General features: G+C 37.5%; 1 protein-coding gene across 2 annotated transcripts; it reads left to right on the top strand.

Moving 5' to 3' along the window:
- Positions 1 to 96: 96 nt before the first annotated feature.
- Positions 97 to 16,450, top strand: LOC127652634 (histone acetyltransferase KAT2A). Of its 2 annotated transcripts, none has more exons than XM_052138893.1 (18): positions 97 to 385; positions 1,703 to 1,826; positions 2,933 to 3,078; positions 3,291 to 3,380; positions 3,549 to 3,730; positions 8,584 to 8,775; positions 8,849 to 8,955; positions 9,329 to 9,433; positions 10,072 to 10,208; positions 11,445 to 11,653; positions 11,832 to 11,958; positions 12,253 to 12,363; positions 12,478 to 12,621; positions 13,137 to 13,251; positions 13,360 to 13,396; positions 13,565 to 13,628; positions 13,730 to 13,814; positions 14,827 to 16,450. In XM_052138893.1, exons 1-18 carry the CDS (start codon positions 179 to 181, stop codon positions 15,018 to 15,020), a joined length of 2,376 nt encoding a protein of 791 aa, XP_051994853.1. In that variant the 5' UTR covers positions 97 to 178; the 3' UTR covers positions 15,021 to 16,450. The 2 variants fall into 2 exon arrangements, with proteins under 2 accessions (XP_051994853.1, XP_051994851.1); XM_052138891.1 differs by having other exon boundaries at positions 13,562 to 13,628.
- The last annotated feature ends 363 nt before the right edge of the window (positions 16,451 to 16,813 follow it).

Raw genomic sequence — 16,813 nt, 5'->3', positions numbered from 1 at the left:
AAATTATAATCCATGTAACATTTAATTTTGTATTGTATTTCCCAGCATGCTCACATAACGCGCATGCGCAGTGTTACAGTAGTGGACGAAAAGGGTATTGAAAATCATCACAAAACTTTATTGAAGTGACGTACAGGGTGGAAGTGACTAATTTAAGGGGAAACGTGAGACTGTTGATATGGCGGACCCGGTGGCACAGACCTCCACGCAGCCCCGGCTCCAGCAAGCTCAGGCAGGGTCCAACCCGAACCCCGGCGTCGGGAGCAGCGACCCAGCCCGACCGGGCCTAAGTCAACAACAGTGGTCCAGCCAGAAGAAAGCACAAGTACGCGCCTTTCCGAGGGCTAAAAAGCTGGAAAAGCTCGGGGTGTTTTCGTCTTGCAAGGTAAACATTTCGGTTCATAACAATAGAGAGAGTGCACGGGCCTGTCATATGTCAATGGTTCAGTATCAGTCTGCAAACTGCAATCACGCATGTGCACCGGTTAAAATGTATCATATGTGAATTAAGGTTAAGAGAAAAGACCAGTTTAGTGTAAGCGCAACTATCTTCTATGGAATAAAGGAGAGAGAAGGGCTAAATTTAGTGAGCTAGCTGGAGGGACTAAAAACGGTTCAAGGAACGAAAAGCAATGACATTTTGTGCAGAACGTAACCAAGAACAAAAAACAAGAACAAAGTCCTTTTCAATTGTTCTGGTGTCAAAACGTTATTTTTAAAAGCTGGTAACCGGTTAATTTTGTTCCAATAATTTTTTCATGAAACCAAAGAATAAATAAATGGTTTATCACAATACATTTTCAGAATTACTTAACTTCCAGTTGCCCAAAAAATAGGGCTTTACTCTTGATGATAATGATATGCATGTGCATTGAATCTGATGGAAACCGCTGCATCACACATTTCTTTTCCTAATTGCATGTTGTAGATGTAGCTTTCCATGCTGAAGACCTTTTTGGCAACTGTATATTATATCTACTAATACATGCAAAATTATTTCAGATGCACAGAAAAATATTGAATAAGTAGTAAATTTCGCAGTTGTTTCCAAGCCTTTGCTGAATTATTTGATGCTGCTGGGTTTTGACTGATAAGTAGATTAAAACATATATTATTAAAAACAGTTATTAAATCCTTATAGTACAGTGTACTGCATTTCAATAAGAATGTTATTAACCATTCTTTTATTTTGTTATAACCAGTTACCAATTGGAAAAGAGGCAGTGGAACGCTGGAATTGGAATGAAAAAATACAGTTTCTGCTCAGAACTAACCAAAATTAAAACCATGTAGTTTTAGTCTCTGGCTACCTAGAAAGCATTTGTATGAATATTAGATGCGTTTGAAACATTTGAATCAAACTGAAATGTGTTAGGAATCTTCATATCGAATGTTCAAATGCTGGTACGATGCCCAAGAATTCTGTATAGGTTGGTGGCTCACTAGGCTTTGAGACCTATGTAAGGTCTGGTGATTTATTAATTTCACACAGGGTTATGGTTTGCTTTTAAAATCATGTGCAATACATTATTATGCCAGTCAATAATGTACTATTTTACATTATTAAATAAATCAATATACTACGTGTTCTGACAAGACTCATCTGATCACCATCAGAGAGACACAAGGATGTAACCAAACATTGGAGATTTTTGTGGATTTTTCTGAATCCTTAAATCATAGTGATGTTCTCTGACCATAGGTGAATGATGCTTGCAAGTGTAATGGGTGGAAGAACCCCAATCCACCAACTGCCACTCGTATGGAGCTCCAGCAGCAGGCAGCCAGTCTGACGGAGGCCTGCAGAAGCTGTGGCCACTCATTGGGTAAAATAACCAACTCTACCCTTTTACTAACATGCTATCTCAGACCCATGGCTCTATTTGGTATCATCCATATTACAAGTAGACCGAATAATCAGTGCCTATAGTTGTCTTTTGGAACTATCGGTTATCAGCAAAAATCTATTATGATATTTGCCAATAGTTTAAAAACAATCACGTGGGAATTTGCTGTAGCTATATTATTCATTCTGGACCCCACACACTTCTGGCCAGTGCTACAGAGCACCAAGTGCCAGGACATCTAGGCACAAGAACAGTTTTTACCCTCAGGCCATTTACCACATGAACAATTAAACTGCCTTCAGGACTCCCATAGTGCAATAATAAAACTAAATATCTCATGTAGATATGTAAATTCACTCATTTAATTCAGTAACTGTACATACCCCTACCTTGCACACGTATTACCACCTGCACATGTACATGCGCCATTCTGTTATATGTAATAATTTCTGTTTATTTATACTCTTACCTTGTTTTATATTCTGTGACTCACTGTAATTTTCTGTGTGTGCTTGTTTCCCCAATCATCCCAAAAAAATTATTGTGTACATGAGCACACTTGCCAATAAAGCTCATTCTGATTCATTATTGACAATATTCATCCATATTTTCATCCTCACTTCAATGCATATTTTGTTATTTTGATTAGATAATCAAGTGCTCTAAATTAAAGCAAGGGCATGCAAAGAAAAACATGTCTATATGAAGTCATGCCTGTTAGCACATACATTGTTTTCAACTTCACATCTTGTAAATAATAATTAACCTCATCTGGTGAATGTATAGGCTATATAATAAGAGTTTCTTGTGTGTTTAGGGCTTGTTTATAGTTAAAAGTCCCACATTATGCACCATATCTTTATTTTATAATACAAATGTATTTTATTATTCTTGGGATTTTGGTTGAACAATAAACTGTATCTTGGATTTTATTAATTTTGGACTCTTGTAATCCAAATAGGGTGGTAACAGCGTGGTAGTCCTCCTGCCACTCGAAAGGTCGCAAACTCGAAAGAAACTAAAATGTGATTTTTCTGTAGATTTATCATTGCTTCATGCTGTGGTCACATTTTTTGTGTGTGTAGCAGAACATGTGTCTCACCTGGAGAACGTGTCTGAGGAGGAGATTAACAGGTTGTTAGGGATGGTGGTGGATGTGGAGAATCTCTTCATGTCTGTCCATAAAGAAGAGGACACAGACACCAAGCAAGTCTACTTCTATTTGTTCAAGGTAAATAGGCATTTGTAAACATTATATCTGCTTCCTTTATGCAATCTGCAAACACACTCCGGATGAGCCACTGATACTTTGGATGTCTATAACCAGAGATCTTATTTTTAATTTACTTGTCAGAGCACACAATTTCAAATTTTTGCCCATTCTTTTGGCGAATTGTTTGAAAAAATGGCCTGTGGTTTGTCTGTGTTTATTTCCTCTGTTAGTTGTTGAGGAAGTGTATCCTGCAGATGGGGAAGCCAGTGGTGGAAGGCTCTCTCGGTAGCCCACCATTTGAAAAACCCAACATAGAACAGGTATGTGTTTATGGCTGAAGGGGAGTTACAGTCTAGAATCTATTAGTCTTCATGTATGCAGGTCATTCTTTATGTGTGACTGGTGCCCTACTCATCGCCACTGTAGATAAACAATTTAACTTCTGTGCAAATAATGTCACTCTTTCTCTCTCTGTCATTCTCTGTCAGGGGGTGTTGAACTTTGTTCAGTATAAGTTCAGTCATTTGGCTCCTAAGGAGAGGCAGACCATGTATGAGCTTAGTAAGATGTTTCTGCTCTGTCTGAACTACTGGAAACTGGAGACTCCGTCACAGTTCCGCCAGAGGGCTCAGAAAGAGGATGCGGCTGCCTACAAAGTGGATTATACCAGGTGTGTCTGCAACTTGCACAGCAAATGACTGTATGCATGTTGGTGCTTTTGATTTTATCTTTCTATATAGACAGATGCGTCCCATTTTACATGCATAATGTGTTGCTTGAAATCAGCACATTATGTGGATTCAAGGACTTGTTCAGAATGCCACTAAAAATCAGATTTTTTTTGCATATCCAGATGAGTTTTTGATATTCTGGACAGCAAAAAAACACATGAAATTCAAAACACATCGGGAGGTGGTTTCAAATGCGATTTGAAATCTGATTTTTTTCAGATGCATCTCAGTCCGGATGCTCTGGCTGCTCTATTGTGATTTCAAATGGTCTTTTGCTTCACTCTTAACCCAACACTCAACAATGATGTCAAAAATCAGTGACTGCAGCATGGAACATCTCAATATTTACCAGTACCCTCCAACGCTGAGTTTTTCTTGTGTGACGGAGGAGTTCTGCACCGCGACTGGACAGGGCACTTATTTGGAGAGTGAGACGATGCACCTCCATTTTTCAAGCATCTGTTTTGAAGGCATCATCACGTTGGTAGGCCTACGTCGTTACCATAGCAAACCATGCAGATAGGTTGGTTATGTCTCAACGCGCAAATCTGATTTGATCACTTGCAATTAATAGTGAGGACGGTCTGCCTGAAAAGAAAAATTTGATTTGCCTTCAGTCTGAACATAGCCTAAGTCCAAAACCAAGGAAGTTTCCAACAGTCATGGAAAACCTGGACATATCAAGGAATTTTAAAGTTGTGTTTTTCAGGCTTGGAAATAAATCAAATTCAGTCTCAAAAGTCATGGAAATTTGTATAGTGAATATATGTATTTTTTGGCTTGGGATCGATGCAATTTTCACATATCGATAATCGGAAGATTTTCCCAATGATTATCGATAAATCTGGATTTTTCTCAGATATAAATGGGGCTGCTCGTTGCACAATAGTTTCTGTTTTTTTCAAACATATTTTTCAACACAACTTTGGTCAGTTGTGAGCGGTAGGATAAATTATAGGGGGTTGCACACCAGAAATTTCTAATGGAAGACATTAAATGAAGTTCTAAAATTTAAAACTGTTATTTTTTTCATCTCCAGAGGCTGTTAGAAATTCTGCAGTGCCATTGAGTTCTGCAGTGAACTCAATTTTCTTGGTTTTCCATTAAATTCGACCCAAAGCATTATCAAAGGACAGATTATTTACTCTAGTCATTATTGCATGATATACTGTATGGTGTATAACAGGGTATCCACAGGTCCTTAAAAAGTCTTAAATAAATTACAAGAAGTCTTAGGTCTTCAATTTTGGGGCGTGAATAGAGACGCTTAAAACAGCAGAATCTGCGCAGGTCAAAATCATCTCTCCCTCTCTCTTTCGTGCATCCACCATTTAGCAGCTGACACTTGAGTTTAGTGTGAGCGCGCTCAGGGAAGTGCATTTTTACTGAACTTAAGATGTTACACATGTATAAAACGTCATAAACCCGTTAATCAGAAATGCAAATGCCGTTATTTTGCCTCTCTGTAAGCAAGTGATGCACTAACACTATCGCTCCTGCTTATAAACGACAAAGCTGTCAACGTTACAGTTTGCAAGCACACGAGGTTGGAGCGGTCTTTTGATGCTTTTCAAATCTTGATGCTTCCTTATTTCCCAAGAATTGTAAAGCTAACAGAACTACTCGGCTGCAGAGTTACACCTGTTGTGTCTCTCATCTCCATCTCTCTAGAGCTCAATCTGAGACACAGGTATTTTCTCTTCCATCTGAATCTGTCAATTCAATTTTTGTTTTATAAATATAATTTTTTTTATAATATACTTGTATAAAATTATAATATTAATAATATACATAATTTAATAACACAATTTAATATACATCATAGCTAATTATGCAGCACAGTTCCCTCTCATAATTTAGTCTGTTAACATTTTAAATACATCTTGTCAACTATAAACAGCCATTTTTAATGGCTAATGGTAACTGATGAGTTTTGACTTGTACTTGAGAAATTTTAATCATCACTTATCTTCATGCTGTTGCAAACCTGTATTTTTTTATTTCAGTGGATTTCAAAAGGAGATATCAGGGAGTTTGTCACCATTCACTTACATTGAATGAAAAACAAGATGCAGTGACCATTAATTGTGACTGAGACTAAACGTTTTGCTTAACATCTACTTTTTTGTTCTGTGGCAGAGAAAAATTCATATGGACTCAAGAGTGACCAATGATGACAGAAATTTCATTTTTTAATGAACTGCCCTTTAACTAACCGTTAAAGTATTTGGTTAATGTATCTGCTAAGAAAAAATGTATATATGTTAATCAGCACATGACGAGAATGACAACGAGGCTGTGAGGGATAGACGTACAGTCTCTTTAATGAGTGTTTTTGGATAATTCCGCATACAAAGCATTGGAAAAATTATTTTCAAGTACACTAAGTAGACAAAAAACTCCAGACAACTTGAGTTGTGGACAGTCAGGTGGGATATTGGAGCTTTTTAGAGATTTATACCATTGACAGATTAGATGATTAAACAAAAGTATGAAACAAAAACGTCATAAATACAAACATATTCTTTGTGATACAATTACTATAAAATGTGTTAATAACAAACATGTAATCATGTTTGCTATAAATTTTTGCTGCAAAGATGTGAGTTCAAATGATCTCAGTCCAGTCACCTCTGTTTATGGCTTGAAGCCACAGCAGTCAACTAGAGCCCTCGGAATGATTTTTCAACAATGTAATCCGATAAAAGTTGTACTTGGTTTTTGCCACCACTTCCGTGTTTGACATAAGCAATGACATTGCCAAAGCATTGGTCTATTGCGTCACTTCTTGCTGGAAAGCAAGTGACTAAAGAGAAGGGTCACAATATAGGCTACATACTTTAAGCTACATGCATTCTTAATAAATTATTATTTATTAAGAGTTTTATTCTTTTATTAACTTATTTTTCAAAAAAGAAAACCCATAAATGGGATATTTTTAATTGTGGGTAAAATTTATAATTATTTAATGTTTTTTTTTTTTTTTATTATTATTATTGCAAAAGTGGCCTTAAATATCTCTTTTATTAGGCCTTAAAAAGTCTTAAGTCTTAAATGTAATTCCTTTGAACCTGCAGAAACCCTGAGTAAATGTTATATCGCCCCCTGTGGTCTCCCAAAGCATTTACGACTATATTGAATGGAACGGAACTGGAAGTGAATTGAAAGCATTGAATTGAAGGCTTGTAATGTAAAAATCGGCTGATGTTAATATATCGAAGTAAAAAATCAATATATCAACATATTTTATGACATCCCTATTCACAGATCAGCCACAACATTAGAACCACCTACCTAATATCGTGTAGGTCCCCCTTGTGCCACCAAAACAGCTCTGACCCGTCGAGGCATGGACTCCACAAAACCTCTGAAGGTGTCCTGTGGTATCTTGCACCAAGACATTAGCAGCAGATCCTTTAAGTCCTGTAAGTTACGAGGTGGGGCCTCCATTGATCGGACTTGTTGGTCCAGCACATCCCATATATGCTCAATCGGATTGAGATCTGGGGGATTTGGAGGCCAAGTCAACACCTTGAACTCTTTGTCATGTTCCCCAAACCATCCCTGAACAATTTTTGCAATGTGGCAGGGTGCATTATCCTGCTGAAAGAGGCCCCAGCCATTAGGGAATACTATTGTCATGAAAGGGTGTATGTGGTCTGCAACAATCTTTAGGTGATGTGTGTCAAAGTAACATCCACATGAATGCCAGGACCCAAGGTTTGACAGCAGAAGATTGCCAGTGTAGGTACTAACTACTGCATATCGGGATCACCCCACAAGACCTGCTGTTTTGAAGATGCCCTGAACCAGTTGCCTAACCATCACAATTTGGCTCTTGTCCAAGTTGCTCGATCCTTACGCTTGTCCATTTGTCCTGCTTTCAACAAATTCAAGAACTTCCTAATATATCCCACCCCTTGACAGGTGCCATTGTTACGGGATAATAAATATTGTTCATTTCACCTGTCAGTGGTTTTAATGTTGTAGCTGATCAGTGTATACAAATTTTTGTCTTGTTTTGAATTATTTTATGAGCTAGATACGGCTCTTGTGAAGAGGAAAACTTAAGACCATTGTGATTGTATCTGATTTGACAGTGATTCGAGTCAGTTCTTTTCAAAGAATTAATTGAAACAGTTCAACATTCATTGATCAATAATTAGCAAATTTGTCTGAATCAAATTTATTTAAATAAAAGCATGGAAATTTATGGTAGTCATGGGAATGCATTGGTCAAAAATCGTGGAAACCCTGATCTAGGCAGTTACACTGCAAAAAATGATTTTCTTGACAAGTATTTTTGTCTTGTATTCCTGTCAAATTATCTAAACTTTCTTAAAACACGATTTATTTACTTGTCAAGCAAAATGGGATAAGATATTAAGTCTTGTTTTAAGATAAATCTGACTAAATTTAGTGAACTTTAGACTCAAAACAAGAAAAAAAATCTGCCAATGTAGTAAGCAAAATAAACTTAATTTAAAAGGAAAACAAGTTTATTTTGCTTATCCCATTGGCAGATTTTTTTCTTGTTTTGAGTCTAAAGTTCACTAAATTTAGTTAGATTTATCTTAAAACAAGACTTAATATCTTATCCCATTTTGCTTGACAAGTAAATAAATCGTGTTTTAAGAAAGTTTAGATAATTTGACAGGAATACAAGACAAAAATACTTGTCTAGAAAATCATTTTTTGCAGTGTATTGCAATTACTCACATTGTCTGTAACCCCATCTATCTTGCAATGTGTTGTTGTGATAAATGTTGTGAATTTATGTGTGTTGTTGCAGGTGGCTGTGTTACTGTCATGTTCCTCAGAGTAATGACAGCTTGCCACGGTACGAGACCTGTCAGGTGTTTGGCCGCAGTCTGCTGAAGTCCATCTTCACTGTCACACGCAGACAATTACTTGAAAAATTCAGAGTGGAGAAGGACAAATTGCCACCTGAAAAACGCACTCTGATCCTCACACACTTCCCCAAGTAAGATACATCAGCGTCACATACATTCACATTCATCACCCTCACATAGACTAATTGCGTATGTGTGTGTTAGGTTTCTCTCTATGTTAGAGGAGGAGATCTATGGTGAGAACTCACCCATTTGGGAGGCAGATTTCACCATGACAGCCTCAGAAGGGACACAGCTGGGCCATCAGACAGGTTTGTGTTTAGGAAGGGGGAGATTTAGGACATTTTCCCCCTTGGATCATTTGGTTGGTCCAAACTAGCATTCAAACAAAATGTTTTATTTTTTTCCAATGGCCAATGCAGATGCTGATATCTAAAGAGCAGGGAGGCTGATATATAATACAATTTAATTTGATCAATTAAGATGAACACAAAATTGCTACATTTAAATTAATGCTTATTTTTTTACAATACTTTTGAAACTAGGCTCTATCTATTGACAAGGCTGTTGTAGTGTTTGGAATCAGGCCCATTTATCAAGAGATGATGATCTCAAAATATCCACATATTGGCGGACATTCAAGCAATACATTTTATACCTTTTTTCTCTTTTCCCCTCTTTCAGGGCTCAGTCCTGTGGCAGTGTCTGGTTCTCCTCTCAGTAAGGGCAGCAGTTCTTCTGCTCTGGTTGGGTCAGTTTTGGACTCTGCCTCATCTGAACCTATAACTGGTAAGTAGATCCAATAGTAGATGCATAATTTACTTGTATGCACTCTGCACCATGACATACACTCACTGAGCACTTTATTAGGAGCACCTGTATGCCTTATTATTCATGGGATGATCTAATTAGCCAATCGTGTGGCAGCAGTGCAGTGCATATAATCATAAAGATACTGGTCTGGAGCTTCCGTTAATGTTCACATCAACCATCAGAATGGGGAAAGATTTGATCTCAGTGATTTCGACTGTGGCATGATTGTTGGTGCTAGATGGGCTGGTATTTCTGTAACTGCTGATCTCCTTTTGATTTTCATGCACAACAGTCTCTAGAGTTTACTAAAAATGGTGCCACAAACAAAAAACATCCAGTGAGTGGCAATTCTGTGGACAGAAAGGTTATGGTTACTCAAATAGACATTCTGTACAATTGTAGTGAGCATAATAGCATCTCAGAATGCACAACACATCAAACCTTGAGGTGGATGGTCTACAACAGCAGAAGACCACTTCAGGAACTTTATTAGGACCAAGTGCTAAGTGAGTGTAATTCATTAAGGACACTTATCACACCATGCTGTTCTTTTGATGTGTGATTTTTTTAAAACTCACAAAATCAAAGTGTAATAATTTCTCTGAATCTCTTAGGAGAGAAGAGAAAGCTTCCTGAGGCCTTGACACTGGAGGATGCCAAGCGGATCCGAGTGATGGGCGACATTCCCATGGAACTGGTCAATGAAGTCATGAAAACCATCACAGACCCCGCTGCTATGCTGGGGCCAGAGGTCAGAGTACATCACACCCTTAAAGGGTTGGTTCACACAAAAGTGAAAATTGTCTCCTATTTTTCTCATCCTCATGATGTCCCAGATGAGTATGACTTTTTTCTTCAGCAATTCACAAACGAAGATTTTTAGAAAAGTATCTCCGCTCTGTAGGTCCATAAAATGCAAGTGCATGGTGATCAACACTTTATAGCTCCACAAAGCACAGCCAATCATTTTGAAAGTAACCATATATATTCTTCAGAAATATTACAAAAATATTTGTTGGTGTTCTACTACAGATTGAAAGTCATACACATCCGGGGTGGCATGAGGGTTAGTAAATAACGAGAGAATTTTAATTTTTGGGTGAACTATCCCTTTAAAATCCCCAAATTTATATAATGGACCATTTAATTGTTGAAGGCTGTACAAAGTATGTTTTGCAAATAGTGAACTAAATCAATTGTTTTACAGAGTAAAACAAAGTCTCCAAATGTCTTTAGTATACACTACATAGCCAAATGTATGTGGAAGCTTTCAATTATCTAGAATGTCATTGTAAGCCATTGCATTTTTTTCTTCACTGGCCTATTCAAATCTGTTCATCAGAAAGGGGCATCCACATATTTTTTTGTGTCATTTATTACTTTTGCAGAATTAAAGGATTGGTTCACTCAAAAATTCTAATTCTCTCATGATTTACTCACCTTTAAGCCATCCCAGATGTGTATGTGTTTCTTTACTCTACAGAAATGGAATGAGGATATTTTATAAGCATATTTCAGCACCGTATGTCTATACAATGAAAGTGAATTGGTGCCATGATGCTGCTGGCTGTTTGACAGTCTAAAAGGCATATTTAGGCAGCATATATGTACTCCCCACGACTCCAGTCTATGGACAATGATTGTCTTCTGAAGCAAATTAATTATCGATTAGTTTGTTTACACAAACCTATCAATTTGCTTCAGAAGACATTAATTGTTTGACTGGAGTCATGTGGAGTACTTTTATGCTGCCTAAATATGCCTTTTTGCCCTTCAGACAGCCAGCAGCATCATGGCACCCATTTGCATTCACTGTATGGACAAACAGAGCTGAAATGTTTACATAGACAATACAGATCTGGGATGGCTTAATACGGAGTAAATCATGAGAGAATGATCATTTTTGGATGAACTAATCAGTCAAACATAAAAAAATTGTGAAGCTTATCTTTTGGTTACACTAATAATTTTTTGTTCTGGTTTTCAGACCAGTCTGTTGTCAGCGAACGCAGCTCGTGATGAGACGGCTCGTCTGGAAGAGAGGCGAGGCATCATTGAGTTCCATGTGATTGGTAACTCTCTTTCTCAGAAGTCCAATAAGAAGATTCTAATGTGGCTTGTGGGCCTGCAAAATGTTTTCTCCCACCAACTTCCCCGCATGCCCAAAGAGTACATCACACGCCTTGTATTCGACCCGTAAGTCTGCAGGGTCCAGTGACCTCTTACCTTTGACCACTATCTCCCTTTTCCAGAGAGCTCACTACTTTCCTCCAGTGTGTTATTGTTGGAAGTTCTCAGGGTTTAGTTTCAGTTTTCATGTTACGCAGATCTCCCACCCAGACTCTGTTCACCCTGTGCCTATTTATGACCGCAGGAAGCACAAGACTTTGGCTCTGATTAAAGATGGACGTGTGATTGGAGGGATCTGCTTCAGGATGTTCCCCACTCAGGGATTCACAGAGATCGTCTTCTGTGCGGTTACTTCAAACGAGCAGGTCAAGGTATGGAGACATGCATAATGGAAATTGAATGGCTTCCTTGGCTCTATTCCAAACCATAGTGAGCTCCCTACCTAGACCTAGTACCTAGGTATATAAGTATCTAATATTTTTAGGCATCATAGGTGCACAACTGACGTAGAACAGTAAACCAACAGTAAAATGATATTTTGCTGAATGTAAAGTGACATATGCTTGTATAGCATTGCAGGTATACTTTAGAGATAAGACATTCCCAGAATGCATTCCAATGATCCTTACTTTGCTTTTTATTTATTATTTTGAATGTGTGTTTAGGGCTATGGCACACACCTGATGAATCATCTTAAAGAGTACCACATCAAACATGGCATTCTGTACTTTCTCACCTATGCTGATGAATATGCAATTGGCTACTTCAAGAAACAGGTACTAGTTTCACCCAGTCATATACATACTCCACCGCTCCATTATCCTCTCCTGTTATCCCCCTTTTTTCACTGTACAATGTACTTATCCATTCATCCCTCTGTCTGCTGGTAGGGCTTCTCCAAAGACATCAAAGTGCCAAAGACACGTTACCTCGGTTACATTAAAGACTACGAGGGAGCCACGTTGATGGAGTGCGAGCTCAATCCCAGAATTCCTTACACGGAACTCTCACACATCATAAAGAGACAGAAAGAGGTCAGAATGCACAAGCCACAAGCTAGGTTTCCATCAAGTGAAATATAGGGCATTTCTAAAACTTTTACTAAAGATAATATGAATCGTTGCTCATTTCCATCCACTACGTCATGCGCATTATCATGAGGGATTCTGCCTTGTCATGTTGGAGCATCTGATATTCTTGCTTGCAAATTTTATTTGGGTTTGGGGACTTTAATCAATGTAGACAATTGAGACTGGAAATTATTTGGGGGGTGAAATGGGATTGTAACATGATGCAAGCCTGATTCAAACCTGCCTCACTTGCATGAGCACCAAGTCTCAACATGTCTGGAGTACTTGTGTGACTGTGAACTGCAAGGCATTACAGTTTTTAACTGTGATCAATTTTACGTACATTATGTTCCATTTTGTTAAAATGATAGATCTTTTAAAAATATTTTGGGATTGCATAAGTGAAAAATGTAATGGGTGTATCTGAAATACTGGACATGAGAGAGGCTTGTTTCTCTTTATGTTCTCTTGTGCTGTAGATCATTAAGAAGCTGATTGAGAGAAAACAGAATCAGATTAGGAAAGTGTATCCCGGACTCACCTGCTTTAAAGAAGGAGTGCGACAGATTCCTGTGGAGAGCATACCAGGCATCAGTAAGTGTTTGTGTGTAGACATGTCACATTGTTTGTGTGATGCACATTCTTTCATGATGACTGAATCGCTCTCTTCTCATTTACACACTACTTTATTTGTTTGTTTAGGAGAGACTGGTTGGAAACCCAATGCTAAGGAGAAAAGGTCAGAGGAACTTTTATGGATATACTGTATATTCTGAAATCTTAGAGTTTGTGTGTGTGTGTGTGTATATTAGGTCATTTCTGCATCATCTTAATGATTTTACATTGAAAACATGAAGTCTGTCTAACTGTTGCTTGTGTATCAATCTGACTTATGGTATTTCAGCAGTAAAGAGCTGAAGGATCCAGATCTGCTGTACAATATGCTAAAGAATCTACTGGCACAGATTAAAGTAAGAAGCCTTTTGTCATACACGCACATTGATTTAAACACTTAACCACTGTTCTGCATGTACACTTACCATCTTCTAATCTGTGTTTGTGTGTTTGATAGACACATCCAGATGCCTGGCCCTTCATGGAACCGGTGAAGAAATCAGAAGCCCCAGACTATTATGAGGTCATCCGCTTTCCCATTGGTAGGTTCTACTAATGGTTCTTGAACATCTGAATTCATCCCCTGATGTAGACACAAATGTTGATACTAAAATACTCACACAGAATCAGAACCAGGATTGTTAAATTAGTTTGTTGTGGGCTACACTGCCAACTACTATTAATAAGCAATGCTGGGTAGTAACAGATTACATTTAATCTGGATTATGAAATCAGATTGCCAAAATTAAATACTTGTAATTAGATTAAATTACATTTTAAAGTACTCGTTATCAGATTAATGTTGCTTTATTATGGATAACATGATTACACATTAATCGGGCAAAGGCAGTTAATTGTTCATAATTAATTGTTCCCTTTCATTTTTCTTTTTAAATATTTAAAATTTTAAATCAGCCTATATCTGATATACACTCACTGAGCACTTTATTAGGAAAACTGTGGTCCTTTTAAAGTGCCTGATGTGGTATTCTGCTGTTGTAGCACATCCGCCTCGAGGTTTGATGTTTTGTGCATTCAGAGTTGTTATTTTGCTCACTACAATTATACAGAGCGGTTATCTGAGTTACCGTAGCCTTTCTGTCAGCTCGATCCAGTCTGGCAAATCTGTTGGCCTCATTCATCAACAATGCATTTCTGTCTCATGAACTGCTGCTCACTGCATGTTTTTTTTTATTTTTGGCACCATTCGGAGTAAACTTAAGACTGTTGTGGGTGAAAATCTCAGAAGATCAGCAGTTACAGAAATACATAAACAAGCCCGTCTGGCACCAACAATCATGCCACGGTCAAAATCACTGAGATCACATTTCTTCCCCATTCCGATGAATGATATAAACATTACCAGAAGCTCTTAACCCATATCTGCATGATTTTGTCCATTGCACTGCTGCCACACGATTGGCTGATTTAGATAATCGCATGAATATGTAGGTGTACAGGTGTTCCTAATAAAGTGCTCAGTGAGTGTATACAGTTTTCTAAGAACTTTCTTGCATCCATTTGAAAAAATGTCTCTTCCTCTTCCCTGATCAGACTTGAAAACGATGACGGAGCGTCTGAAGAACCGGTATTATGTGACAAAAAAGCTGTTTATTGCTGACCTGCAGAGAGTTATCACAAATTGCAGGGAGTACAACCCTCCAGACAGCGAATACTGCAAGTGTGCCAATACTCTGGAAAAATTTTTCTACTTCAAACTGAAAGAGGCTGGGCTCATTGACAAGTGATGGGAATCCATCTTATAATAAGGGACCAATTATTGTACAGAATGTCATTATAATCAAACAGACTTGTTCAAACTTAACATTTTGAGCTTGCATTCAAATTTGTTGAAATGTGCTGCTTTCAGTTTCTTTTTCCCCAAAATATTCTCTCCCTAACAAACAGTCTAGTTATAAAACTCAAGGGCGTGTGTGTGCTTGACTTCAGTGCCGCTGCATTAAGGGAAAATGAAAACTGAAATCCTGTTTGATGTGGGTGATCAGACAGAAATGAATATGACCAGTTCTGTTCTTATTTCCTACTATATTCTACAAAACAAATTACTCATGTGAACTACGTTCACAGCGTCTGCTCTACATACAAAAACATTTGGTTACATAATGTAGTCTTATTCGAAGTTACTCCCCTGACCAGAAATGCTCCAGCCAAAGATGGACCATGTTTGGCCTCTAATGATGTCACCATTCTCTGCCAAAGCTTTTTTTTTTTTAACAGCCAATTAGTGATCTAGAGGACATGCCTATTCATTATCAGTTTGAAAATATGAGGAAATAATTCCTTGATTGTTACTTGAGGTCAGTTGGGTTTTGTTTTCTTTCTTCAAACTTGACTTTAGTGGCTTTCATTGCAGAAATTACTAAAACTATTCAACTTCTGTGTTTAGTTCAGTTATTCAGTGCAATCTGTGATGGTGTTTTTTTTCCCCCTCTCATGTTAAATTACTGCTGCCACTATCCTAAAGATGTTTGTCAGTGCTGTTGGTGAAGTGTTAATCTTTGTTTGAAACCAATATTTGTCTTCTTGAAAGGATTTCAGCATGCCACGTCCCAAGGCACAAACATTCAGTGATGTATTCTGTGGGTCTGAATTCACCAAGTTGTTTGTTACTCAGTACAGTTTTTTAAACCAGTGTACCACCTTGTGACCAGTAATAGGTCAAACTATTTCCAGTTCAATTATAAATGTAAACACTACCTCAGGCATAATGCAGATAAGCCCCAAACCTCAGAATTTCAAAATTAAATGACCTATAATAACAGTAGTGTCATTAACATACATTATCTGCTACTACCTAGAATACTCCGAATGGACAATTACATTAACCGTTATATCCAAATGTGTACACGTTTTCTATGATATTGCATTTTCTGCAAGTTTGCTTTTCACACAGACAGGTAAATGGATAGGACAGGTTTTTTTTTTTTTTTTACCAGTCTCTTGTTATGGGCATATACTTGAATCATGATAAACTGCTGCAATGTTGATGTTTTATCAGGGCTCTATATTTTGGTTTTATATATTGTTTCATGCTCAATTTGTACTGTAGGATGCTGATGACCTTTCATGAAGAAGATATGTGTGCTAGTAAGGGGTTGGCTATGGTTACATTTGGAAGACGCATGTAAATGTGCTATGGTTCTATGAAAAAAATGTTTTTGGAAATAAATGTTTTTTTTTTTAATTTTTTTTTTATGGATGTTTTCTTTTCTGTGGTGAGTGGTGATACAAATTTCAACCGTCAAGTTTAGAGTGATCCAAATAGAGATGGTAGAATTGTACAATAAATTTAGTCTGTTGTTATACTACTATAGATTTAGATTAGTTTAAAATGTAACATTGTAAAAAGATAATGTTACCAACCTGAACGTGCAAATTAATTTTTTACAGCTTGTGATGATTTGTTTCTAATATGTTAAGCAGTGTAAATCTGTGTAAAATTGTGGTGGCGTAGTAACTCGACTCAATCCAGGTGGCGGAGGACAAATCTCAGTTGCCTCCGCATCTAATACTTAATCTG

This window comes from Xyrauchen texanus, chromosome 12 (genome assembly GCF_025860055.1).
Source record: "Xyrauchen texanus isolate HMW12.3.18 chromosome 12, RBS_HiC_50CHRs, whole genome shotgun sequence".
Classification (NCBI taxonomy): Eukaryota; Metazoa; Chordata; class Actinopteri; order Cypriniformes; family Catostomidae; genus Xyrauchen; species Xyrauchen texanus.
The sequence above is the reverse complement of the archived record's forward strand: the minus strand, read 5'-3'. Positions and strand labels throughout refer to the sequence as shown.

What these genes read in the sequence shown, in the direction of transcription:
- LOC127652634 (XM_052138891.1), top strand. Translation starts at nt 179, where the DNA reads ATGGCGGACCCGGTGGCACAGACCTCCACGCAGCCCCGGCTCCAGCAA. An exon ending in CTCATCTGAACCTATAACTG is followed by an intron (nt 9,434 to 10,071) that starts GTAAGTAGATCC and finishes TGAATCTCTTAG; the next exon opens with GAGAGAAGAGAAAGCTTCCT. An exon ending in TCATAAAGAGACAGAAAGAG is followed by an intron (nt 12,622 to 13,136) that starts GTCAGAATGCAC and finishes CTTGTGCTGTAG; the next exon opens with ATCATTAAGAAGCTGATTGA.